Source organism: Halichoerus grypus, chromosome 4 (genome assembly GCF_964656455.1).
Source record: "Halichoerus grypus chromosome 4, mHalGry1.hap1.1, whole genome shotgun sequence".
NCBI classification, from domain to species: domain Eukaryota; kingdom Metazoa; phylum Chordata; class Mammalia; order Carnivora; family Phocidae; genus Halichoerus; species Halichoerus grypus.
In genome coordinates this window covers 51,927,769-51,954,878 of record NC_135715.1, presented here as the reverse complement: position 1 = coordinate 51,954,878, position 27,110 = coordinate 51,927,769, and the positions used below count along the sequence as shown (strand labels likewise).

General features: G+C 35.8%; 1 protein-coding gene across 6 annotated transcripts in view; it reads left to right on the top strand.

Annotated features, from left to right (window-relative positions):
* VWA8 (von Willebrand factor A domain containing 8) overlaps nucleotides 1-27,110 on the top strand; it is a 348,712-nt gene that overhangs the window by 130,193 nt on the left and 191,409 nt on the right. For all 6 annotated transcript variants that reach the window (XM_078070311.1, XM_078070310.1, XM_078070309.1 and 3 more), the window contains 3 exons: nucleotides 4,249-4,364; nucleotides 11,837-11,943; nucleotides 15,360-15,466. In XM_078070311.1, coding sequence (XP_077926437.1) covers nucleotides 4,249-4,364; nucleotides 11,837-11,943; nucleotides 15,360-15,466 — 330 coding nt within the window. The remainder of the gene's footprint in view (nucleotides 1-4,248; nucleotides 4,365-11,836; nucleotides 11,944-15,359; nucleotides 15,467-27,110) is intronic.

Below are 27,110 nucleotides of genomic sequence, written 5' to 3'. Positions count from 1 at the left end.
AGCCTCACTTTCTTACGGCTTCTCCTGAAGCACCCTCAGCTCTCCCGCGCTTCTCTTCTTCCTGCTTGCTAAGCCCCGCACATACCCAGATGCCCCAGCTTCCTGTGACACCGCCAGGATGTGCTTTCTCCCTTCCCCTGTCAGATCTCTCTCAGCCCCTCAGACAGAAGTAACCTCCATCTCCAACCTGCTCTCATGACACTTGACTTACGATTCTGTTATGGACCTGTGGTAGCTGTATCACAGGTTTATTTTCATCTCCTCAATTAGTATTTGAACTCCTTGAATAGTGTGGTTTATTCTTCTTTCTCGTTTTTCCAGCCTGGTGCCGGGCCCATAAGAGACACTTAACAAATGTTTGCTGGATGAATGAATAAAGTGATTGATTAATTAAGTACTAATTTATTAACACATTGTCCCTAGCGTTTTCTCTCCCTGAAAACGGTATGTTTTCATAAAAGAAATAATTCGTTAAGAGGAAAAACAGAAGGTTTATTGAAAAAAATTCCTGATCAGATCCTTCATATTTTTAAGCTGAATTACTATTACTAATAATGCCAATACAAGAAACCCCTTGAGGTGTGTGCTTAAACTCCATAACCATGGTAACTAAGGGAATGTGCTCATATCCTCATACTCTTGTTTGTGAGATAAAAGTGCAGTTAGAAATTTAATGTTATAAACGTTAAACACATTAGGAATTTTTTAAGTAAAGTGCATTCTGAATTTTTAATTGATAACGTAAGAGCAGAAATAAGCAAACCCTTTATTCAACATTTAAATGGCTCAACGTAAAGCTTTGTTCTGATTTTTTTTAACACTGGATGTTATTGTAAAGCATTTTGATGTTAGCAACTGAGAAAGCTGATATTGTCAAATTCGCAAGACGTCCTTACTGATAACTGGAATGAAATGTAAAGCCTGAATTCAGTGTCATTCTTGGATGAGATTAGAATATTGTACATGAGGAAGTTACGGTATGGCTTATTAGGACTCCTGTCTTGAGAATCTTCAGGTTGGAATCATTTGTCAAACATTTTCCATGATTAAAATAGGAATTTTTCGTGGGCCCACATATTCAGAATGGGAATTGCTGAGTCATATTTAGCTTCTGATACTTTAAATTATACTGGCTCAAATAACCTTAATCTTATCCTCAATTCTGCCTTCTTTCTCATATCCATCAGGGGCCAAGTTCTCTGAAATATTTGTTGATTCCTTCTCTCCACTCTTTTTTGCCTTTTTTGCCAGTAACCTTACTGTACCTTATCGTTTTATAGACAGATCGTTGCAGTAGCTTTCTGTTTCCTGTCTCAGTTCTCTCTTTCCTTCAGCTACTTTGCATGCTACCACCAGATTAATCGTTCTAAAATCGTATTACCACTTTGCACATAACAAAGTCCCATTGCCTTTAGGAGTAAGGCCAAACTCCTCCAAGTGTTAGTCCCAGGTCTTTGTTATTTAGGAGCAAGTTTTCCAGCAAGACCCTCTAGTAAAGCTGGGCTGATTTCCTCACATTTCTGCATCTATTTCTGTTCCTTTTGCTCTCATGCCTTTGTTCATAGCATTTCTTGTGCCCACTTGAATATTTTCATTTTAAGCCCCTCTAGCAGTTGTCAAGTGCTTCACTTATTTTGGCATTAAATTATATGCTATTTTGAATTGCAGTTTATACTTTCTTATATTTAAATATTGTCTCCATGTCTAGAATGCAAATTTGTTGAAAACAAGGATGAACCAAATGTTTGCTTATGAGTTCTTTGAGACATAGAATGTGTTTTTTAATAGAAAAAGGGATACATCATAAATGGTGATCATGCTCCCAATCTAGTCCCCAAAGGACCATTTAACCTATGTTGTAGCTGAGATATAATAGCACAGCATACCAGCATCTCATGGAGATGCGAAATACACACAGGAGGAGAAATCCCTGCCCTTTGTTCTTCCTTGGGACCTACCAAGATCAGCTTAAGTGAAATGCTGAAACAAGCCAATAGGCAGTGTGTCTCTGGGATCCTGGCACCCTCCCACCATCCATCCTGAACCCTCTGCTAACTTCATGGAGTCCTCCTCTGTGTTCCCTTAGGGGCTCAGGACCACTGTATTGCCCCCATTACCCCTGTGACATTTCCTCCTGGCCTCTTCTGCACACCCCCCCCACCCCCCGCAAAGGGCTAGTTGCTCCAAAAGTTCTTCTCTCACCTGGTTTTCAATGAAAACTGCTGTCTCCTAATGCTGCTGATCTAAATTAGAAATTAATCCAATAATAATCTGATGCATTAAATTCATACTGAAGTGCAGGTCGCATGCCCTTCCTGTGTTAGCTTTTTTTTCATTTTGAAGAGGCTGACTTTTAACAATAATTGCTGACATTTGTTGAGCACCCATGTGTCTGACCTCTGCTAAGTGCTTTAGAACAATTTTCTTTTCTCTCTCTTTTTTTCTAGTTTCAAGTTTTTATTTTAATTCCAGTCAGTTAACATACAGTGTAATATTAGTTTCAGATGTAGAATTTAAGTGATCCATCACGTACATACAATGCCCAGTGCTCCTCACAAGTGCCCTCCTTAATCCTCATCACCTATTTATCCACCCTCTATCCACTTCCCCTCCAGCACCTCTCAGTTTGTTCTCTATAGTTATAAAGTCTCTTTTCTGGTTTGCCTCTCTTTTTTCCCCACTATGTTCACCTGTTTTGTTTCTTACATTCCACATACGAGTGAAATCATATGGTATTTGTCTTTCTCTGACTGACTTATTTTGCATAATATTCTGCAGCTCCATCCATGTTACTGCAAATGGCAAGATTTAAATCTTTGTTATGGCTGAGTAATATTCTGTTGTATGTATATACCATATCTTCTTTATCCATTCATCATCCAATGAACATTGAGGTTCTTTTCATAATTTGGCTGTTGTTGATAATGACACTATACTATAAACATCAGGGTGCATGTATCCCTTTGAATCAGGATTTTTGTGTCCTTTGGGTAAATACCTAGTAGTGCAATTGCTGGATTGGAGAGTAGTTCTATTTTTAACTTTTTGAGGAACCTTCATACTGTTTTCCAGTGTCTGCACCAGTTTGCATTCCCACCAATAGTATAAGAGGGTTCCCCTTTCCCTGCATACCCGCCAACAATTATTGTTTTCTGTATTGTTAATTTTAGCTGTTCTGACAGGTGTGAGGTGCTATCTCATCATGCTTTTGATTTGTATTTCCCTGATGATGAGTGATGTTGAACATTTTTTCATGTGTCTGTTAGCCATCTGGATGTCTTCTTTGGAAAAATGTCTATTCATGTCGTCTGCCCATTTTTTAACTGGATTATTTTTATTTTAGGTGTTGAGTTTGGTAAGTTCTTTATAGATTGTGGATACTAACCCTCATAACAACCTTAAATGTGAAGGCATTATTGTCACCAACTTAAAGATGAGAAAACCAAGGCTTGAAGATGTTGAATAATCCACCAGGCTAATACATGAGAGCCTGATTTGTCTGATTCCAAAGCTGATAAACTTTATCAGTCATTGCATTACGCTGCCCACTAAGATAATTTCAAAATCATGTTAACAAATATTTACTGGTACTCACATATCCCAGTTCTGTACTAGCAGCTCTATTAATGCGATTTCTTATTTTTTTTGAAGAATAAGAAAACAAAGTGAAATTCTTCTGGCATTATAAGGGAAGGATTTCAAACTGCAAGCTGCCACCCAAGGGACAAACTGGTTGACACCTCTGTGGTCAGCAACCTAAATTATCCACAATTCCTTTTCTCCATTTCAGAAGCCATAGATTTACCTAAAGCTCTAAGCATTTTTGGGCTACCTGAACAGTTCAGCTTTGTGTAGGCAGGAAAAAGAAAAGAACAAATAGTTACTTGTACATAAAAGCTATTTGTAAGTCAGCTGTGGCCTGTATTATGTAACATCTTTCCTCCATCCAACCTCTTCTCCCCTCCATCCAAAAAACATGTATGCACAGCACTTAGCACAGTAAAAACGCTTTTATTGAATTTAACTGATAAACACTTTTTATAGATTCTTTTAAAAAACTATCTTTAAGGATGCCTTAAGTGTAAATTGGTTTTCCTTTATTTTTATTTGTAATTCATTAACAGTACTTATGTATTTGAAGTTTGGCCTTGTCCTTCAGGAATAATGAATTCTGCTCTGATCCCATCTAAAGGGACTCTCAGCAAGTGGAAACAAGGCTCTTAACAGGCTGTCTTTGCCTTTTGATAGGCACAGTCACTGGCCGCATCACTTTCTACCAGACAGCTGTTGCGGATTTCTCGTCGGCTGTCACAGTACCCTAATGAAAATCTTCACAGTGCAGTTATGAAAGCCTGCCTTTCCAGGTAACCACGTTCGCCTTTCTCACTGAATTCAAGTTTCTGGGTCTTTGCTAAAACAGTAACAGATGTTTAATTAATAGTACCCAAGGTCTGGAGAAAGTATTGCCTGAATATGTAGCTATTTCTTTTTTTTTTTTTTTTTTAAATAGCAGTCACTACCATTGTTTTTTTTTTTTTTTTTTTTTTTAAGATTTTATTTATTTATTTGAGAGAGAGGATGAGAGGAGAGAGAGAGCACATGAGAGGGGGGAGGGTCAGAGGGAGAAGCAGACTCCCCGCTGAGCAGGGAGCCCGACGCGGGACTCGATCCCGGGACTCCAGGATCATGACCTGAGCTGAAGGCAGTCGCTTAACCAACTGAGCCACCCAGGCACCCTGAATATGTAGCTATTTCAAGCTCATGTTCAATTAGAACCCATTTTATCCTACTTAGGCATAACAACAATTTTAAGAGCTATTTTGTGGGTAAGAAAACTGTTTAAGTCACTTGCTTAAGTCAGAGAGTAGTAAATAAGTAAAAGTGGGTTTGGGATTTGAACGCTGGTATATGTGTCTTCTCAGCTAGTGCTCTTCACCATTACACTAAGCACTTCCCAAATTGGCCTTGGAATTTCCATGCTTGATAGTACTGTCCTGTTGCCTAAATTTAACAAAACTAATATTTTTTATACTTGTTTGGACATTATTATAAAATACTGGCTAATAGAATTTTCTTACAAAATCACACTTGCATGAAACTATTTTAAGAGTAATAAAAAGGGGGGGTGCCTGGGTGGCTCAGTCAGTTAAGCATCTGCCTTCAGCTCAGGTCATGATCCCAGGGTCCTGGGATGGAGCCCCGCATCGGGCTCCCTGCTTAGTGGGGTGTCTACTTCTGCCTCTACCTCTGACCCTCCCCACTGCTCATGCTTGTGATCTCACTCTCTCTCTCTCAAATGAATAAATAAAAAATCTTTTTAAAAATAAAGAATAATAGGGATTAGTAACAATACCCAAGAAGCCCAGAGATTTCTTTTAGACTCTTTTCATATGATCTGGCAATTATTTTTGTGGTGGTTATGACTATTCTCCCATTCATTCCTTGATATAAAAAAGGAATTAAAAGAACCTGTTTTCAGCTTAGGAGAATCTGTAATTGCGCTCTATCAATCTCCAGTTTAGATGACAATTTTTCTTACAGTGAAAGTAAGCTTCCTGTGTTGCAACTTAAATTTGTTCTCCTTATGGTGTATCCAGCTAAAATGAGGCTCCTTTCCAGTGTCTTTAGAATAATTTTTTTAAAAAACTGATAATTATGAGAAATAATGAAATTGGTTTTTCTTTTCTTTTAAGTAGAAAAATATTGGGCTTCCAAATGAAAATTAGAAAAGAAAATGCTTCAGTTGCTTATTTTTCAGGGTCATGAACTGAAAAAAATATAGACAGAGAGAGAGATTCATTACCTACCCAGGATTTTCTTAGTCAGAACTGGGGTATAGATATGTGTTAATAGAAATAAATAGTTAATACTAAGCAATGTAAACAGTTTTGGAGCCTAAGGGGAAATAATATTTTGGATATTAGAATGAAATAATCATACTCAAAGCATTCTATAAACTGTTCCAAAGAGTAGACAGACAGTGAAAACTGCAATCCACTTTGAGTCTAGTATAATTTTGATACCTGAACCCAACAAGAATAATGTATGAAAGGAAAATTACAAATCATGAAATAATCTAACTATATATATATATCTTTTTAAAATTATGAGCAATTTTAAATTATTTCAAGAATGTGAAGAAAGTTTAATATTCTATTTTTTAGTTCGCTCTATTAACATATTAGAAAAAAAATTTTTTTAAATGAATAAAAAGGATTTGATAAAACCCAGCAACCAAACCTAAAAACAAACCAAATTCTTAGAAAACCAGGAATATTCATAGTAAACCATGGAGAGAAGGAATATTCTTCAATCTGATAAGGGGTATATACCAAAAATTTAGAGCAAACATCTTTATGTTAAATACTCATATTTCCTTTAGAGTTAGGAACAGAACAAGAATGTCACCTTTTTGTACTTTCAGCCAGTGCATTTGCCCAAAGTTATCTGATTGACTATGTAAAAAATTCAATAGAAATTATATATAAGTCATTTAGAAAAATAGAGTTTGGTGAGATTACTTATAAATCCAAATCAGTGACATTCCTGCATACTACTAAAAGTCAATTGAGGAAGTCTAATTATTTTTAAAAATAATCCCATTCAAAATAATAGTAGGAAGCTTTGAGCACCTAAGAGTAAATCTAATGACATATAATACTTTTATGGAGAAAAGCATAAATCTTTATTGAAAGTTGTAAAGGACTTAAATAAAAGGAAAGCTATACCATGTTCATGGAAGGGAAGCTTCAGTATTGTAAAGCTGTTCTACTCCAAATTTTCTATAGATATGATCTAATCAAATACTACTAAGGTTATACAGAATTTGACAAGCTGATCTCAAAATTGGCATGGAAAAAATAGCAAAGGAAATTTTGAAGAAGATTAAGGAGTTGTACTTTTTCTATCAGATAATCAGGATCTATCATAAAGCTGTACTCATTGTTACAGTACGATATTGGTGCAAGAAAAGACAAATAGTCTATTAGAATAGACTACAAAGACCAGAAACAGACCCCACACATCTGTAGGAAGTTAGTATATATCAAAAGTAGCATTATAAATCAGTATGGGAATGGAAGGACTTGTCAATAAATGATTAAAAATAAAAAATATCCATTTTATCCCATACAAAAAAGTAAAATCCAGATAGATGACAGAAACACTATAAGCCACTCTACAAGTTATAAGCCACAAACTAAGAAATGTTTGATAAGACTTGTAATCACAAAAGGATTAGTATTCAGGGACTGTAAAGTATACAAATTATTGAGATGAAAGAATCAACACTAAATGGGCAAAGGATGAATAGGCATGCATACAAGTTAATTCAGATGACCAACAAACATTTGAAAAGATGCTCAATTTCATTATTAATCAGGAAAATGAGATTTAAAACAATAATCAGCTATCATTTCATACTTTTATAATTTTTACCTGTAAAAATTAACATTTTTTGTGAATAAAAGAAAATGGAATTATATTACTGCTGTTGGAATGGAAATCTCATCACTTTGTGGTTATCTCACAGTATCTTTATGCCTAAGTATATTAATACTCTTTGATTTGACAATTCTGTTTCTTGATATCACCTCAGAGAAAGACTTAAATGAATGGATAAGGAGGCATGTGTAAGAATGTTCATGGCATCATTGTTTGTAACAATGAAAAATTGGAAACAGTAGGGAATGACTATAAATTCACATATTTATATAATGTGATACTAAACAATCATTAAAATGAAGTAGATCTGTGTGTATCAATCATGACAGTTTAATATCAAGTAGAAAAAAAGCAATTTGCAAGAGGAGATTTGGTATTATTGCCATTTATGAAAATGTTAAATACAACAAAAATGCAATATATGTATATATATATATTTTTTAAAGATTTTATTTATTTGAGAGAGAGAAAGTGAGAAACAGAGCACAAGTGGAGGGGGAGGGGCAAAGGAGAGGGAGAAACAGACTCCCCATTGAGCGGGTAGCCCAATGCAGGACTCGATCCCAGGACCCTGGGATCATGACCTGAGCCAAAGGCAGATGCTTAAACGACTGAGTCACCCAGGTGCCCCAATGCAATATATTTTTAATTCATACATGTATAGCAGAATAAAAATATGGACAGGAGAAATACACACCAGTTTAGGGTGAGAATTACCCAGGAATGGAGAGAGATTAATAGAATGCTTAATAGTCTCTATAATTTTCTATGTGCTTGAAATATTTCATAGTTTAAAAAAATTTAAAAACTTAAAATTACTTCCTTTTCATACTCATAAATATTTCACTGTATTAAATAGCTAACTTTTCCAGTGTTATCAGCTGACCACATTAAACCCTGTTTTGTTACCACCCTATTACACTTTGCAAAAAGTGAAACAGCTATCTTGTTTATGCATTATCTGTTGACTTTAGCAAGCCTACAAACTCAAAAACCTTTTTTACTAACCTTCTATTCATGATAGCACAATCACAGAAAGGAAAAAAAATCTATTGCTGCATAAAGTTTTTTTTTCTTTTTTTAATGACCTCATTCCATATTGAAGCAGTGAAAAGAAAATTGAATGACGTCTGTTCTTTAGCAAACAAAATCAAAAGAAATTCTCTAGTGTTAGTTTGTTAAACATTAAATTTATTGAATATTAGCTTGGCTTTTAAAAGTCTTATTAATTTAATTTTAAAATACTTTTCATTTATTTGTTTATGCCAGTTAAGTTCAGACTGGAACATTTCTTCATCTGAGGGAATGGTTCCCTAGTACCTCATCCTCATATCCAAAATATGTACACCAAGTCTTGGAGCTAGATGTATAATTCATTTTCTGGATAGTTGAAAACCTAAGAAACCAAAGGGAAGAAAGATTTTACAAGATGAGGAAGTTATCAGATATTTTATGTTCCAAAAGTTCTTTTATTATAGAAGCATTAACTAGAAGTTCCTGGAATGAGTTCTATTCCACTCAAGTATTTTGCATTCCATTACAGTATTTACTTACAGAAAATCTTGGAGTGACGATCCTTTAGCATAGAAATTTGAGGCAGAGGTATTAAGAATTAGAAATGAAGATTAACTGTCTCTGACATTGAGGTAATGGAGAAATTTTCCCATTCACCAAAATACAATATTTTTCAAGAATTCCCTTGTGACATAAAATTAATGACATCTACTTTAAAAAAAACATTACTGTTCAGTGTTTTAAGGCTATAATTTAAGAAACCTAGATCTTCTTTAGGTTTTTCTGTTATTCAGCTTACTTTATAAGTCTGGCAGATCTGAATTATTTTAATGGGGCTTTGAAAAATGTTTGGTTCCATTTATCTTCCAGATATCTTGGTTACATTAAGCATCTTCAAACATCTGAAATTTGTTAAAAAATTTTATATGCCCTATTTCCTTTTAAGTACTTCACATGTCTGAATTAACAAATAAAACCTTCCCAGAAAAGTAAATTACTCACAAATATAATAAACTAACTTTATAAATAGGATGAGCCATAAGTTGTCTTAAATATTCCAGTGCTGTTTATAAACTTAAGATTTAAAATCACAGGTATCAATCAATTAATTAAGTAATTATACACTCTAAATAGAAGTCAAAGGCTGTCTGATAATCCCTGAGACCCACAGTCTTTTCTCCCACTCTTACTACTAATAGCAACACCCATCTTCCCAGCACTGGTAATTTGGGAGCATCTCCTATCCTTATTCTAGCTTCTCATGCTACCATCTTGAGAAATCCTATCTTATTCTTTAATCCAAAGATCGTATCTCACTTCTGTGACAATGACACAGTTATTTGAGTTGGCTTAGGGTAACTACTTCTCTGTTTCTGTGTTTCCCATAATATGGTTAAATCTTTCTTTAGTTTTTTGTTACAACCAAGACCATAGAGACTGGAGACTTTCCAATTCTATTTTTGCTGGTAGTAAATGAATATAATGATGATAATGATTTTTAAAAGGCACTATGATGCTCATGATGATAAATACCCTTGAAAACTTTACAGTAGGATATGTATTTGTTTGTGTTCTAGGAAAGTAGGATAGAGCGATATTTCATTCCTTTACTCACGTATTTTACAAAAGGCCACAGAAGGAGAGGAAAAAGCAAGTAGAAAATATCAGTGAGCAATGGAAAAAGAAGCCATTAACTAGAAAAAATTAAAACCTAGAAAAAATTAAGGTTGACCTCATACTACCTGACATACTTTCTTGTCATTTGTGGGGTGAGTCAGTATCTTTTAAAATATAAAATCTAGAGGTAAATATATTTCAACTTCCACACTACTTCTGATTATTTGGTAGTGCTGTCTGGGTGTGAGGTTGAAAATAATTCTGAAACATGTTCAATCTCAGTAGAAAAGAGTATCACATTGGCAAGCAGTGTCTGTCACTGACATTGGAAGGGAGGCATACATGCCTTTTTTGCAGTTCTCTACAGGGTTTGGAGGACAATCTAGAAATGTTCCAATATGGGGGCAAATGAGGATGTGTTGAGAGCAGACTATATAGATGTAAGGGGTTTCTGGGAATAGCACACAGCCTAAGCTTGAACGTGGTTATTGTCAATCAAGGTAGTCTGACAGGAAGTAATGGAGATGCAGCTGCAGAGCCAGACTCTAGTTTATGGTATAGTGGAGAGAGGCAGGTCGGGCGGGCATGGTGCCAAGACAAGGGCTCAGGAAACAAGATAAAAGCCCAGCTATTGGGTCTGAGAGATAAAGTGAGGCCTTGGTTTTAAACAAGGCAACAATCTAAGAACTATGATGAAAGGTCAGAGATGAACAACAGTAAGTCTTACTTGATGCTGAACTGTTGAGCTACTGACCCAGAGTGATATAAATCCCCCCATCATAGCCTGGAACCAAAATGAGGAGGTAGTTGGGAGATAGGGTCAGCTACGTAAATTCTATTACAGAGAGGAAATCCATCAGTTCCTCACACGCTCATTCATTTGCCTTTTTGCTTACACCAGCATCTCTTTTATTAGAGCTTATACTCAAGGCTGATTCTAATCCACCATGAAGGATTTAGAGCTATGGAAAACCTAAGTTAGAAGTGTGATGTTCTTAGTATGTTTATCGTGGCACATAGTGGTTAGTTTATACTAGTATAGCACAGGTAATAGGTTAAAAATCATTTCTGCGGGCTCACTTGGGATCGTAAATTCCAGATACAGTTTTATTTGTGTGGGTAGGAAACTCCATTTTCATTAAGCCCATGATGTTCATACCATCTATTTGTAAATGAAGAATGCCTCTGTCACTCACCAGATTGTTGCTTTGGCAGCATATGTATAGAAGACAGGCAGGTATATTTTTTAAATGGAAGGGAAGACCAAGCTGTATAATCCTAAATTGAATAATTTGTGTTAGAAAGCAAACATCATTAATCCACTTCCACTAATTTGAATTTCTGATTGCCAAGTTGGAGCCAGTTAAGGTGTTATTTTATCTATTTAAGAAAATTTGATAATCCAGTTAAACAATTAAACAAGATTTGTTAAGTATACTAAATCCATTTTAAAAAGCAAATCATTTTAAGTCTTGTCCTGTAAAATGTTGTATATACATGAATACTGCCAATTACATGTAAGTTTTATTAAAGGAGATAAACAGATATTCATCTTCACAGGTACTTGAAGTTTATATTTATTTCAAAATTTTTTATTATTTGGATTTCACAGCTCAAGACTGAGCATCCTTAATTGGTTGTCTTGAGATAGAAAGAGAGTAAGAAGGAGAGAAAGAGAGAGTTTGTGTGTGTACGTGCCAAAAGATATTTAGAAATCACAGAAAGCTTTGACTTTATCATTCTGTCCTCCTGGCCCCATCAGGTTCTTACCAAGCCTTGCAAGGTCAGCATTAGAAAAAAACCTGGCAGATGCTGCAATAGAAGTAAGTACTGATAATCATCAGGAACCAGAACTGGAGGATTACAAATGTAAGTATTTGACTTGTTTCTTTTTTTAGTGAAATAATTATTATCAAACATTTGTATGATTATTTTAATTTCAATAAAAAGTGGTTTTGTTTTCCATCTACTTTGTTTTATGTATTGGGTTGAAGAAATCAATCTTTTATTTATTTATTTTTAAATTGAAACCCACTTACAAATTAAATCTTAGAATATTTCCTTTATTTGCCTGGGTGGCTCAGTTGGCTAAGCATCTGCCTTCAGCTCAGGTCATGATCTCTGGGTCCTGGGATCATCCCTACTTAGCGGGGAGTCTGCTTCCCCTCTCCCACTACCCCTCCCCCATGCTCGTGCATGTGCGCGCGCACTCTCTCTCAAATCTTAAAAAAAAAAAGAATATTTCCTTTATTTCAGTGCATACCAGATACAGGTCCTCCTCCAAAGAGTCACAATTGACACAAACATATTCAAGGCTCTGAGAATTCCTGCTCTAAAGAAACTTGAATGATTTGGTTTTACCTTTTTTTTTTTTCCAAATATATGTCACCATAGAATCTAGAATTCTGCTTTCTTTGCACAACATTTACATTTTGAGGACCACTAGTTCTGTGGGATATGTTCAGGAAACTGTTCTAGGTTGATGTAAAATAAAATAATATTCAGAGTACCATTTCATGCCTTCTTATTCCTTCCATTTCTATTCATATTGTCTTTTGTGGTACTTTTCTTCTGGATAACCATATGTATTTTGAACTTTGGGATGGTTTAGCTCTTCCTATAGAAGTTCCTTATTCTTCAATTAGAGCACAACGAAAGTTTCTCTACTTTTTGAGATAAGTACCTATTCTATCAAAAATCCAATGTGGGACCCTCTCTCTAATGAGCACTTATTGTGGCTCTCTTTGTGGTAGGTGTTTTTAATAGTTGGGGCTACTGAGACAAGAATTTGGTGTTAAATGAGATGACTTTTTTTTAAGATTTTATTTATTTATTTGACAGAGAGACAGAGAGCACAAGTAGGCATAGCAGCAGGCAGAGGGAGAAGCAGGCTTCCCACCGAGCAGGGAGCCAGACGTGGGGCTCGATCCCAGGGCCCTGGGATCATGACCCAAGCCAAAGGCAGCCGCTTAACCAACTGAGCCACCCAGGTGTCCCTGAGATGACTTTTTTAAGAGTAAAATTAAAAATCCCACCTACTGATGGATCTGGGTCCAGATATGCAGAACCAGGTCAAAGAGACAGAACAACTCTGGAGCCAGTTCAAAGAGACAGAACATTACAAGTCAAACTTGTAATGTTACTTGACTGAATGTCTTAACATATCCAAAGACGAACTGAGTTGTTCTGACAATAGATTGTTCAGTCTTGGTAATGGGCCAGTGTCAGCAGTTCCCATCTAAGCCTGGCGTAGGGGATAAGGAACCCAAGAGACTGTTGACTCATCTGGTTCCCTTTATCTCTTGAGGAGAATTCATTTAATGTACTCTCCTTGTTCAGAGGACAAGGTTCACCAAATAACCTGATGAGGATTTAGCTTTCTGTGTAGTTCTCCCTCCAGATAATATGCTGGCATGGCAACCAGTGTATCATAGGGTCCATATGAAAGGCGCAGCTTTCATTACACTGTAATATTTTCAATTCTTGTTTTATATATCAGAATTTATATATAGATCAGAATATATGTCTTTAATATTCTCCCGAGAGTCAGGTTTGTGGTCAGTTGACATGACAAAATTAGGTTTTGAGTATACCAGACTAAGAACCTTGACGAATGGACTAAAATACTGCCATCCTATGAGATTTCTTAGCAGACAGCTAGCGGGTTTCCCCCGGGGAAGTACAAGCATCACCATCCTCTGAGTGCATTTCCCTTTTCAAGCTTGAAATTTTAACAATAAACATTAGATGAGTGAATTAAATTGTCCTGAAGCCCTAAATCTACTGAACAGATGTGTTCCATAAACTAAACCATAGATGATATCAGATGCTACTTGAATCTGAAATTTTGTTTGTCATCTTAACATACAAGCATATAGTAAAATTCCTGCCACAATCCTGGTCTTTGTACAGTTTTGTATTGGGTCTGTTTCAGAGACCCTGCTGGTAATAAATAAACAGTAGATTCTCAGCGTGACAGCTTATAGGTTTTCTTCCCTGTGGAACTTGTAAATAAAAGGGAAATGGCAAGGATCTATTGGAGGGAGAGGTCTCCTGTGCTTTGGCAAATGTGTAGCACTGAACACTGATTAAACAGGATGACAGTTTAATTATTTTTAGCTCAAAATCGTTCGTGGTACTGCAGAACGCAAATGTTGCTCTTCTCCACCTGTCTTTCAAAATGCTTTAGCACAAAAGGGCAGTTTTCTTATTTGAAGGGTGGCAGGGTGGGAAGGTGGTAGATGGGTCAGTTGTTTAAGGCATCATGATAATCTGTCTGCTTGCTCAGGTATTTCCACAGGATGAAGTATTATTTGGAGTCAAAGGATTAAACATACCCTACTTGGCAGAAAGAATATTAGACTATACTAAGTTCTATTTTTAGCTCTGTCCATGTTAGCTGGGTGGTTGTAAGCAAATTACTTAATTTATGTCCTTAGCTTCCTCATAGTTCTTGTCTCATTGTTGAGAATTACATGAAATTATATGAGAAAACAATGAAGCTTCTGGTTTGAGATCTGGCCCATAGAAGGTCCTCAATAAATGATAGTTTCTATTGTGATCATCAGTACTATTATAACAACTACTACCATTAATGTTATGATTATTAACCATGGAGAGAATGTATATGAGATGTGTTCCTTGACTTCAGATTTATTATTGGGTTTGCTGGCTGTCAGGAGCTCATATTCTATTCTAGACCAACTGTTTAAAGCAAATAGGAGATGACACAATAGTAATCATCACAGAATAGCTGTGTAACACCTGGGGTGCTTATTTGAAAATACAGATCTCCTAGACCATCCCTGGAAATCATAATTTCAGAGGTCTGGGGTAGTTGATTAATCAGTATTTTTTACTAGAATTCCAGGGGGTTCTCACTTGGAGTTTTTCAATGGGTGGGTCCCCAAAAATGATATTCAGAGTACTTCAGAGCTTTTGAATGTATATTTGGTTTGTTTTATGTGTTATAGTCTCTGACAGAACAAGCTCATGGAGGTGGCTTAACTGAGTTCTGGGGTTCTTCTCTAATTGTATCTCTGTTGTTCGCTAACATGCGTTATTTTATATAAAATTAGTTATCTTTTAGAACATTTTAGGCATTTTATGTAGAGTTATTATGTTTTATTACCACCTTCAAACTTACTTCTTTTAGATGTTAAATTGAAATTCCTTAATGAGCCCATAAGATATTAAAGATGCTATGTTGCGTTATGTTCACATTGGACTTGGCTTCTCTGAGCACAGTGCTATGAGTAATTCTTCATCCTGTGTGAAATGTTTAGGTGAAACAGCATCTGGATCCCTGAGGATTGGGGCTGTTAGTGCACCGATCTATAATGCCCATGAGAAAATGAAAGTGCCTGATGTTCTGTTCTATGACAACATTCAGGTAAGATCATTGCTTTGCATTTATGGATAAATCTCCTCTTACATTGTGGTAATTAACTCCACAATGAAACTGATGTTTAATTATTTTTGTAATTTGCTAAGTTCAATTCAGATGATGCCAAATGAAGTGTTGACACATCTTTTATTAAGGCATTGTAAACTTTTAAATTCTTTCCCAAGACACTTGAAAATTGGAAGAGTTACTACTGTGATTAGGGTAATATATTTTATATATGCACATGCTCTAGGCTCCAGGTAAATAAAATGAATATATCACTAAACGAAAAACAAAATGAACTAATACTCATCCTCTCTTTTGCTTTCCTGTTGAATTATTTCAGTAGCTCAAAGAGGATGTATCCTGTGCATTCTTTTCTACATATTCCTTTCCTTTTCCTGAAAATTCCTAATATTTTTCTCTTGTTCACTTTTCCTTTTTAAGGGAGGAAAGTAGATAATTTCTCACTTGTAAACTAACCAATAATTATGGACCTTCCACTAAGACACAGAAATAAGTGTATATCCAGAAAGCTTTTCTATAGATATTCACTTTAATAAGAATGTTTTCCAGAGAAAATTACCCATAATGTAGGAGTTTTTTCTTTTCCAGATTTTATGTTAAGTGGTTATATATTTATTTTATAAAAAGAAACATACTTAAATTTTTCTCTAATATTTGGTCCCTAATCTGAATGTAAATAATAACCTTATATTATGTTAGAAGAACTTCTACTTACTATTTTTTTTAAAGATTTATTTATTTACTTTGAGAGAGAGAGAGAACACATGAGCGGAGGGGGCAGAGGGAGAGGGAAAGAGAATCCCAAGCAGACTCCTCGCTGAGTGCGCAGCCCCACCTGGGGCTCAGTCTCACGACCCTGAGAGCATAACCTGAGCTGAAACCAAGAGTCGGACACTTAACTGACTGTACCACCCAGGTGCCCCACTTCTTACTATTTTTACTATATTAAGGAGTTAGAAAAATTAAGCTTTTTATCTGCCATTTCCCAATCATATTTGTTGTTCAGTGAGTACCGTAATTTATATCCCTACATTATATTAACAGTATAGAAGGTATCTGGGCAAATTCTTCTTTCTCAATAAAAATCTTGATCCAATATTTTGAAATCTGTCAAAACTGTAATTATTACCTATGAAATAGGCGAAGACATAACCTGGATTTGTTTTGTATCCATTCTATAGCCCATTAACTAATGTAAGTTTTACTTCTCTTCCAGAGCATTAATGCTCTTACACAAGCAGTGGACAAATGAGCAGACAATAAAGTTACTTTTAAGACACAAAGAAGGAAAACAATCTTGCCTATCAAAGAAAGACAAAAACACGATTGTAAGGAAAATAGACTATTTCCAAGCACTGATGGTATCGTGTTCTGCCCATGTAGTGGAAAGGAATAAAGAAAAAAGAACCAGGAAACTTTGTTATAAGAGACAATTTGAAAAACCCCATGGTAGCAAAGGTTGAAAAGACCTCCCAGCATTTGAGAACGTAGGAAATTCAGTAGCAGGGAGGGCCATTGTGCCCTTGAACACAGTGTCTGTTGCCATGGTGTTTGTGACATGGACAGTGAGGACCGCAGGGCTGCTGTGAACTTTACATAGTGGCCCTGAGGGACTTGCTGTAGCCTGTCTCCAGATGTACCTTTGCTTCATAAAGCATTATGAATTAACCACTAATGAAAAATTTTAGCTGTACCAATTCAAGGAACCGTGGCTTTGGATTACATTTGCTTTTGTTGCGTATGTTATGATTTCCTTTTAGTCTGTACTTCCTTTTGAAGCAGTAGTCTTTGGTGTCTCTTGAATATTTAGGGGCTTCTCTACCATCTCTTCTATGTCCTGTGGTCCCCTTGCCACATGGTATTGAAATCGATTTTTTAAATGTGTTTTCCACACCACTAAAGTAAAGTCTGTTTTTCTTTATTTTGAGTCTTCAGCAAATAGCATGTGCTTGGCAGATAGTGAATGCTGAGCAAGTATGTGGTGAGTGGATTAATAAAGAAGGAGTAAGATTTTGAATGTTCATAATGAGGCTATTGTTTTATTAAATCTGTCATTAAAGAATGTTATAGTAGTAAGGAGAAATTGGAAGAAAGAGAAAGCAATAGCCTCTTTAACCCCAAGGAATTTTAGTTCTGAAAAAATGTTTAAAATATCTACCATGTATCAAGCCTTGTTCTAAGGTATTTGGATAAAGGGATTAAAATATGCACACATGCACACATATGGTTGTGTAGCTCCAGGGCTCTGTCAAGGGAGAAAGACAAGAAAGTACACATGATTACTGTACAGTGTGGTGGAAGTACACACAGGTTACTATGGTAGCACTGATGAGATGATTGTCCCAGATTAGAATGATCATGGAAAATGAGCTAACCAGGCAAAGTTGACTCTCTCCGGCAGAGAGACTAGCATTTGCAGAGACTTGGCTATGTGACAGACTAGTTCATTTAGGAAGCTACATATAATTAATTATCACTGACACAGAGCTGAGGTTGCAAATGCAAGAGTGACAAGCGATGAGGCCAGTGGGTTAGGAAAGGGTCAGAACATCTTGACTTTGCTAATTAAGGAATCTGGACGCTATTCAGAAGAAGTGAGGAAGCCATTGAAAGATGTTAAGCACATTTCCACTTGCTAACTTTGCATTCACTCTTTAATGTTGTCTATGAGTTGGAACCAAGGCAAAGAGAGACTTGTTAGGGGGTTGTTGCAGTAGTCTAAGTACAAGTTATGAAGGATCTGAACAAAGGGGGTGACAGTGGGGATAGAGTGGAGAGGACACATAGCAGGGCTGTTTAGGCGGTGGGTAGAGTCAGTGGAACTATGTGTAAGATGAAAGCCAAGATTCGTCCTCAGGGAGCACATAGTCTGATGGAAAAGTAAACAGAAGAGAAAAGAGAAAATTATTCTAAATTTTTGACTGAATATAATGTTGGAGGAGAGTGACAGGAAATGAGGCCAAGACTAAATTAGGAAGATAAGAAGGGGAGGGGAGTCCTGGGGGGAGGCTAAATTGGTGAAGGGAGTTGAGAAGTATAGACTTCCAGTTATAAATTAAAGTAGTCATGGGGATGTAGTGTACAGCATGGGGAATATAATCAATAGTATCATATCACTTTTGCAAGGTGGCAGATGGTGGTGATCATTTCACACTGTATATAAATGTTGAATCATATTGCACAACCTGAAACTAATTTAACATTATAATGTCAATTATACCTCAATAAATAAATAAGTATCCTTTAGCAAAAAAAAAACAAAAAAGAAGGAAGGATGAACCTTTGTTTCAAAGGTATTAAGAGTCATTTAAGGAATTTTGAAAAAAGAAGTGACATGATTTTGAGCGAAGAAGTAACTGTCAGTTATTTAAAGAGCACATTGCCTCAAGCAGAGACTGAAGTTAGAGAAGCCAAATTGGCTGATAAAAATCTAGGCCAGAGATGTAAAATCCTAAATGAAAACTGGGGATAGAAAGGAAGGGATAGATACCGTTGACTTTTGGGTGGCTGAATGGCTTAGACTTGGTGTCTAACTGGCTCCTGGTAAGGGAAGAGTGAAGTGTGCAGGAAGATGATGGTAGAGGTTTGGTCAGGTGGTGGGAAATGATGCTATTAATGGGGATAAAAGATACTGGATAAAGAATGAAGTTGAGAAGAAAACAATGAGACAAGTTTTGGATACGTTGAGGTTGAAGAAACTGGGAAATAAACAAGTACATAGTTTGATAGGTGCTCAGAATATGAGGCTGGAGTTGAAGAGGAAAGTTTTACTGTTGAAGATCAGCGTAGAATTGGTAGCTGAAGCAATGGAATGGATGCGAGGATTTAGGGAGAGTAGTCTGAAGTAGCTCTTCAAGCACAGACTTATGGATACCCAAGTCTCATACAGCCCTCCCTCACCCTTGGGTGAGTGCCCATGTACAAGTAGGCACAAGCTACTCTGCCCTGAACCTTGACCCCTGAGGAGAGCATGCAAAAAGGTACTGAGAGAGAGCAAATGAAGGAACATGGGGGAAATCAGTTATCTAAGGAATTGTTACAACAAGAAGATCTAACCTAAAAGATTACGGAGAGAAATTGTTAGAGAAGTAGGAGGGATTCAGGAGAGATGGACAATTAACTGGAAGAGGAAACTTTTAAGAAATTGTCTGTGCCTCAGCAATCAGACAACAAAAAGAAATAAAAGGCATCTGAATCGGCGAAGAAGTCAAACTCCCACTCTTTGCAGATGATATGATACTTTATGTGGAAAACCCAAAAGACTCCACCCCAAAACTGCTAGAACTCATACAGGAATTCAGTAAAGTGGCAGGATATAAAATCAGTGCACAGAAATCAGTTGCATTTCTATACACCAACAACAAGACAGAAGAAAGAGAAATTAAGGAGTCGATCCCATTTACAATTGCACCCAAAACCAAAAGATACCTAGGAATAAATCTAACCAAAGAGGCAAAGAATCTGTACTCAGAAAACTATAAAATACTCATGAAAGAAATTGAGGAAGACACAAAGAAATGGAAAAACATTCCATGCACATAGATTTGAAGAACAAATATTGTGAAAATGTCTGTGCTACCTAGAGCAATCTACACATTCAATGCAATCCCTATCAAAATACCATCAACTTTTTTCAAAGAAATGGAACAAATAATCCTAAAATTTGTATGGAACCAGAAAAGACCCCGAATAGCCAGAGGAATGTTGAAAAAGAAAAGCAAAGCTGGTGGCATCACGATTCCAGACTTCCAGCTCTATTACAAAGCTGTCATCATCAAGACAGTATGGTACTGGCACAGAAACAGACACATAGATCAATGGAACAGAATAGAGAGCCCAGAAATGGACCCTCAACTCTATGGTCAACTAATCTTCGACAAAGCAGGAAAGAATGTCCAATGGAAAAAAGACAGTCTCTTCAACAAATGGTGTTGGGAAAATTGGACAGCCACATGCAGAAGAATGAAACTGGACCATTTCCTTACACCACACACAAAAATGGACTCAAAATGGATGAAAGACCTAAATGTGAGACAGGAATCCATCAAAATCCTTGAGGAGAACACAGGCAGCAACCTCTTCGAGCTCAGCTGCAGCAACTTCTTCCTAGAAACATCGCCAAAGGCAAGGGAAGCAAGGGCAAAAATGAACTATTGGGACTTCATCAAGATAAAAAACTTTTGCATAGCAAAGGAAACAGTCAACAAAACCAAAAGACAACCGACAGAATGGGAGAAGATATTTGCAAATGACATATCAGATAAAGGGCTAGTATCCAAAATCTATAAAGAATTTATGAAACTCAACACCCAGAGAACAAATAATCCAATCAAGAAATGGGCAGAAGACATGAACAGACATTTTTCCAAAGAAGACATCCAGATGACCAACAGACACATGAGAAAGTGCTCAACATTACTCGGCATCAGGGAAATACAAATCAAAACCTCAGTGAGATACCACCTCACATCAGTCAGAATGGCTAAAATTAGCAAGTCAGGAAATGACAGATGTTGGTGAGGATGTGGAGAAAGGGGAACCCTCCTCCACTGTTGGTGGGAATGCAAGCTGGTGCAGCCATTCTGGAAAACAGTATGGAGGTTCCTCAAAAAGTTGAAAATAGAGCTACCCTACAACCCAGCAATTGCACTACCGGGTATTTACCCCGAAGATACAAATGTAGGGATCCAAAGGGACACATGCACCCCAATGTTTATAGCAGCAATGTCCACAATAGCCAAACTATGGAAAGAGCCTAGATGTCCATCAACAGATGAATGGGTAAAGAAGATGGGGGTATATATATACAATGGAATATTACACAGCCATTAAAAAAAATGACATCTTGCCATTTGCAACGACGTGGATGGAACTAGAGGGTATTATGCTAAGCGAAGTAAGTCAATCAGAGAAAGACAAGTATCATATGACCTCACTGATATGAGGAATTTGAGAAACAAGACAGAGGATCATAGGGGAAGAGAGGGAAAAATGAAACAAGACGAAACCAGAGAGGGAGACAAACCATAAGAGACTCTTAATCTCAGTAAACAAACTGAGGGTTGCTGGAGTGGTGGGGGGTGGGAGGGATGGGGTGGCTGGGTGATGGACATTGGGGAGAGTATGTACTATGGTGAGTGCTGTGAATTGTGTAAGACTGATGAATCACAGACCTGTATCCCTGAAACAAATAATACATTATATGTTAATAAAAAAAAGAAAAAAAAAAGAAAATTAAAAAAAAAAATTGTCTGTGGTTGGGACGCCGGGTGGCTCAGTTGGTCAAGCATCTGCCTTCAGCTCAGGTCATGATCCCAGAATCCTGGGATGGAGCGCCCCCCTCCCCCACCCTCCCTGCTCATTGGGGAGTCTGCTTCTCCCTCTGCCCCTCCCCTGCTCCTTCTCCCTCTCCTTTGCTTTCTCTCCCTCTCTCTCTCTCTTTCATTCTCTCAAATAAATAAATAATATCTTGAAATTGTCTGTGGTACTTAAGTGGGCTAAGAGATTAAGAGAAGAATTACGTAGGCAGTGACCTTAGCCTTAGCTAATGTTTGTTGACTTGAATGATCTAGTTAGATGGAAGGAGGGTGTGAAGTAGGAGAACATGAGTACAGTATAGAAGAATACAACTATACTTTGAATTGTTTTTCAGTATTTACATTGCTTTTTTATCTGGCTCTGCAGGTGCTCGTTCCAACTTCTGTCTTTTCCTCATGGAGATTAGCCCCTTTGTTACTAGAAGACTTAAATTGGCACTGACTTTTCATCTTAGCTGGAAGGAAGAGATCTCCAGACCACATCATCACTAGAACCCAGAATAAAGGGGTGTTCTAAGACTCCCTTTTAAGTAGGGTAACCACACACGTTGGCTTGCTTAAGATAGTCCCTAAAATAGTTCCTGTTTACATTTGTTTTCCATTATTATTAACGAGGTCTCTTTGAGTCTTAAAAATGTTCCGGAGTGGACAATGAATTGACAAGCCCATCCTACTTTGAGCTTTGTTAAAACTCTAGCTCAGTGGTGTATCTGAAAACATTTCAAAAAAATAAAAACTACAAAGATAAACATTAGGAAATACCCATCTGTTTTTGAAGGAAAGAAAAAACTTTCTGTTTTTCTAGGAAAGAAACTCTGAAAGGAAGTACAGCTTAATTGGACAAGTTAAACGGGAAATGCTTGAGATGTAAAAAAAAAAAAAAAAAATCCATAAAACAAGTTAAAAAAAGAAAAGCAGGTAACAAGCTAGAAAAATATCTGCAAACAGTTAATTTGCCTTTTCCACAAATAGGGAGCTTCAATAACTTCATTCCTTAGGTTGCTGTTACTGTTTTGATATAGAAAACCAAGAGAAAGAAATAGGGATATTAATTGTTCTGGGATATATTTCTTCTCCCAACCTCCCTCCTCCCCCAATGAGCCTTCATGACCTACTTGTGGTTGTCCTAATTTTCCAGATATAAAAGAGCAATGTAATTTCCTTTGTGGTTGTTCTGAACAACCTTAATCTTGTTCTTTTATTATATTGTATCCTAATTCAAATAAAAATGCGGAAGCTAAATACTATATTTCTAATTCTAAAATTATACATCCTTTGAAGGTAATGGTTAAGACCAAGTTAGTGTAAAATGTTCCATGGAAATCTCCAGTTATTTTGGAAAGCCTATGTATATTTACATTATTAGCAAGTAGTAATTTAAATATTATATTAAATTATAAGCCAACCCTACATAGAGCAATAGTTAAAATATATTTGAGTTAAATTATAAAAACTCTTTGAAATAATGGTGAGTGGCTTAGTCTTGCTTAAGTGGACTACTTCACGTTTTAAGTACCAGTGCTCTAACTAGTTATATAAATTATAACCACAGCATTAATTTTTGTTTTTTTAAAAAATCAAATGGAGTATTGTCTATTACAATAGATGCTTTCCTTTCTTTTTTATTCAATGTATTTAAACTAAAGAAAACAAAAACAATTTACCCATTTCTCCCAGCCCTACCTCCAGCCTCTAGTAACCACCAATATGTTTTCTATATCTATGAGCTTGGATATTTTATTTTTTTTAGTATATATATGTTATATATATGTTGTTGACATATTACAAATATACACATATATATTTTTAGATTCCATATGTAAGAGATCATACAGTATTTGTCTTTCTCTGTCTGACTTTTTTCACTTAGCATAATGCCCTCAAGGACCATCCATGTTGTTACAAATGGCAAGATTTCATTCTTTTTATGGCTGAATAATATTCCATTGTGTATATATATGCCACATCTTCTTTATCCATTCATCCATCAGTAGACACATAGGTTGTTTCCATACCTTGACTATTATAAATAATGGTGCAGTGAATATGGGGGTGCAAATATCTTTTCAAATTAGTGTTTTCATTTTCTTCAAAAAAATATCCAGAAGTGGAATTGCTGGGTCATATGGTAGTTCTGTTTTTAATTTTTTGAGGAACTTCTATACTGATTTTCATAGTGGCCACATCAATTTACATTCTACCAGCAATACCACAAAGTTTCCCTTATCTTCACATCCTCACCAACACTTGTTATTTCTAGTCTTTTTGATAATAGCCATTCTAACAGATAGGAGGTGACAATCTCGTTATGGTTTTGATTTACATTTCTCTGATGACTGTGATGTAGGGCATTTTTCCATATGCCCATTTTTTACTTGGACTGTTTGTTTTTTTTCCTGTTGTGGTATATGAGTTCTTTACATATTTTGATATTAGCCCGTTATCAGATATATGATTTGCAAATATTTTCTCTCATTCACTAGGTTGCCTTTTCATTCTGCTGATAGTTTCCTTCACTAGGCAGAAGCTGCTTAGTTGGATGGAGTCCCACTTGTTTAATTTTGCTTTCACTGCTTGTGCTTTTGGTGACAGATTCCAAAATTATCACTAAGATCTATGTCACAGAGCGTACCATCTATGTTTTCTTCTAGAAGTTTTATGGTTTCAGAGCCTAACGTTCAAGTTTTTAATATTTGTGAATGTGAATCTTGTGGAAGGTAGTGATCCAGTTTCATTCTTTTGCATGTGACTATCCATTTTCCCAACACCATTTATTGAAGAGACTGTCCTTTCTCCATTGTTTTCTTCATTCTTGACTCCTTTGTCATAAATTAATTGACCATTGATGCATATGGGTTTATTTCTAGGCTGTCTATTATGTTCCATTGATTTATATGTCTGTTTTTCTGCCAATATTATAATTTGATTGATTACTATAGCTTTTTTTTATTAGTGTAGCTTTTTTAATTGACTACTGTAGCTTTTTTATTACTATAGCTTTGTAATATAGTTTGAAATCAGAAAGTGTGATACTTTCAACATTGTTCTTCTTTCTCATGACTTTTCGACTATTTAGGATCTTTTATGATTCCATATAAATTTTAGGATTGTTCTGTTTCTGTGAACAATGCCATTGAAATTTTGATAGGGATTACATCGAATATATAGATATAGTATGACATTTTAACAACATTAATTCTAATCCATGAACATGGAATATCTTTTCATTTATTTGTGTCTTCTATTTCTTTAATGTCTTGTAGTTTTCAGTATACAGGTCTTTCACCTCCTTGGTTAAATTTATTCGTAGGTATTTTAATCTTGTTGATGCAGTTGTAAGTGGGATTGTTTTCTTAATTTCTTTTTCTGATGGTTCATTATTAGTGTATAGGAAAACAACAAATTTTTTTTGTATTGATTTTGTATCTTTCAACTTTGCTGAATTTGTTTGTTAGTTCTAACAGCTTTCTGATAGTGTCTTCAGGGTTTTCTATATATTAATACCACCATCTGCAAATAGTGACAGGTTTACTTCTTCCTTTCCTATTTCCTTTTTTTTTTTTTTTAATTGCCTAATTTCTCTGGTATTGTGTTGAATAAAAGTGGCAAGAGTGGGCATTCTTGTCTTGTTCCCGATCTTAGAGGAACAGCTTTGAGCTTTTTACCATTGAGTATGTTGTTATCTGTGGGCTTATCGTACATGACCTTTATTATGTTGAGATATATTCCCTCTATACTGCTTTGTTGAGAGGGTTTTTTTTTTAATCATAAAAGGGTGTTGAATTTTGTCAGATGCTTTTTCTGCATCTGTTGCAAAGATCGTGATTTTTATCCTTCACTTTGTTAATGTGGTGTACCACATTGACTGATTTGCAGATGTTTAACCATCCTTGCATCCCTGCAGTAATTCCCACTTGATCATATTGTGTGATTTTTTAAATGTATTGTTAAATTATGGCTTGCTAATATTTCATTGAGGATTTTTCCATCTATGTTCATTAAGGATATTGACTTGTAATTTTTCTTCCTTGTCTGGTTTTGGTATCAGGGTAACGCTGGTTTTGAAGCATTCCCTTTTATTTTTTTGGAATACTTTGAGAAGGATTGGTATTAATTCTTCTTTGAATGTTTGGTGTAATTCACTAGTAGAGCCATCTGGTCTGGACTTCCATTTGTTGAGAGCTTTTTGATTAAAGATTCAGTTTCCTTACTAGCAAAATGCTTTATATGAGTACAGCTACTTGCACTTTCTTTTGGTTTCCACTTGCATGGAATATCTTTTCTCATCTCTTCACTTTGAGTCTGTGTGTATTTTTACTTCTAAAATGAATCTCTTGGAGACAGCTTATAGATGAGTCTTGGTATTTTATCCATTTAGCCACTCTATGTCTTTTGATTGGAGATTTTAGTCCATTTACATTCAGAGTAATTATTAATAGGTGTGTGTTTATTGTCATTTTGTTAATTGTTTTCTGGCTATTTTTGTGGTTCTTCTCTGTTTCTTCTCTTACTCTTTTCTTTTGTAGTTTGTTGGCTTTCTTTAGTGTTATGTTTATATTCTCTTTTTATTTTTTGTGAATTTACTATAGGTTATTTCTTTGTAGTTACCATGAGGCTTACATATAATATATCTGCAACAGCCTATTTTAAGTTGATAACAACTTAAGTTTAATCCCATTGTAAATCTCAACATTCTTGCTCTTCCCCCTCATGTTTTATGTTTTTGCTGTCACATTTTATATTTTTTATCTTACATATCCCTTAATTATCATAATTATAGCTGTTTTTACTACTTTTGGCTTTTAACCTTCATACTGTCTTTATAAGTGATTAATCCACTATCTTTACTATGTATTTACCTTTCCAGTGAGATTTATTTTCATATGTGTTCTTAGTACTAATTAGCACCCTTTCTTTTCAGCTTAAAGTCCTTTTAACATTTCTTGTAAGGCTGGGTTAGTGGTGATGACTCATTTAGCTTTAGCTTATCTGGAAAACTCTTTATCTGTTTTTCACTTCTGAGTGATAACTTTGCCAGGTAGAGTATTCTTTGTTAGCAAGGTTTTTTTCAGTCCTTGGAATATATCACGCCACTCCCTTCTGGCGTGCAATGTTACTGCTGAAAAATCTGCTGATTGCCTTATGGGTGTTCCCTTGTATGTAGCAAGTTGTTTTTCTCTTACTGCTTTTAGTATTCTCTTCTCGTCTTTTACTTTTGACATTTTAATTATAACGTGTCATGGTGTAGGTCTCTTTAGGTTCCTCTTATTTGGAACTTGCTGGGATTCCTGCATCTAGATGTCTGT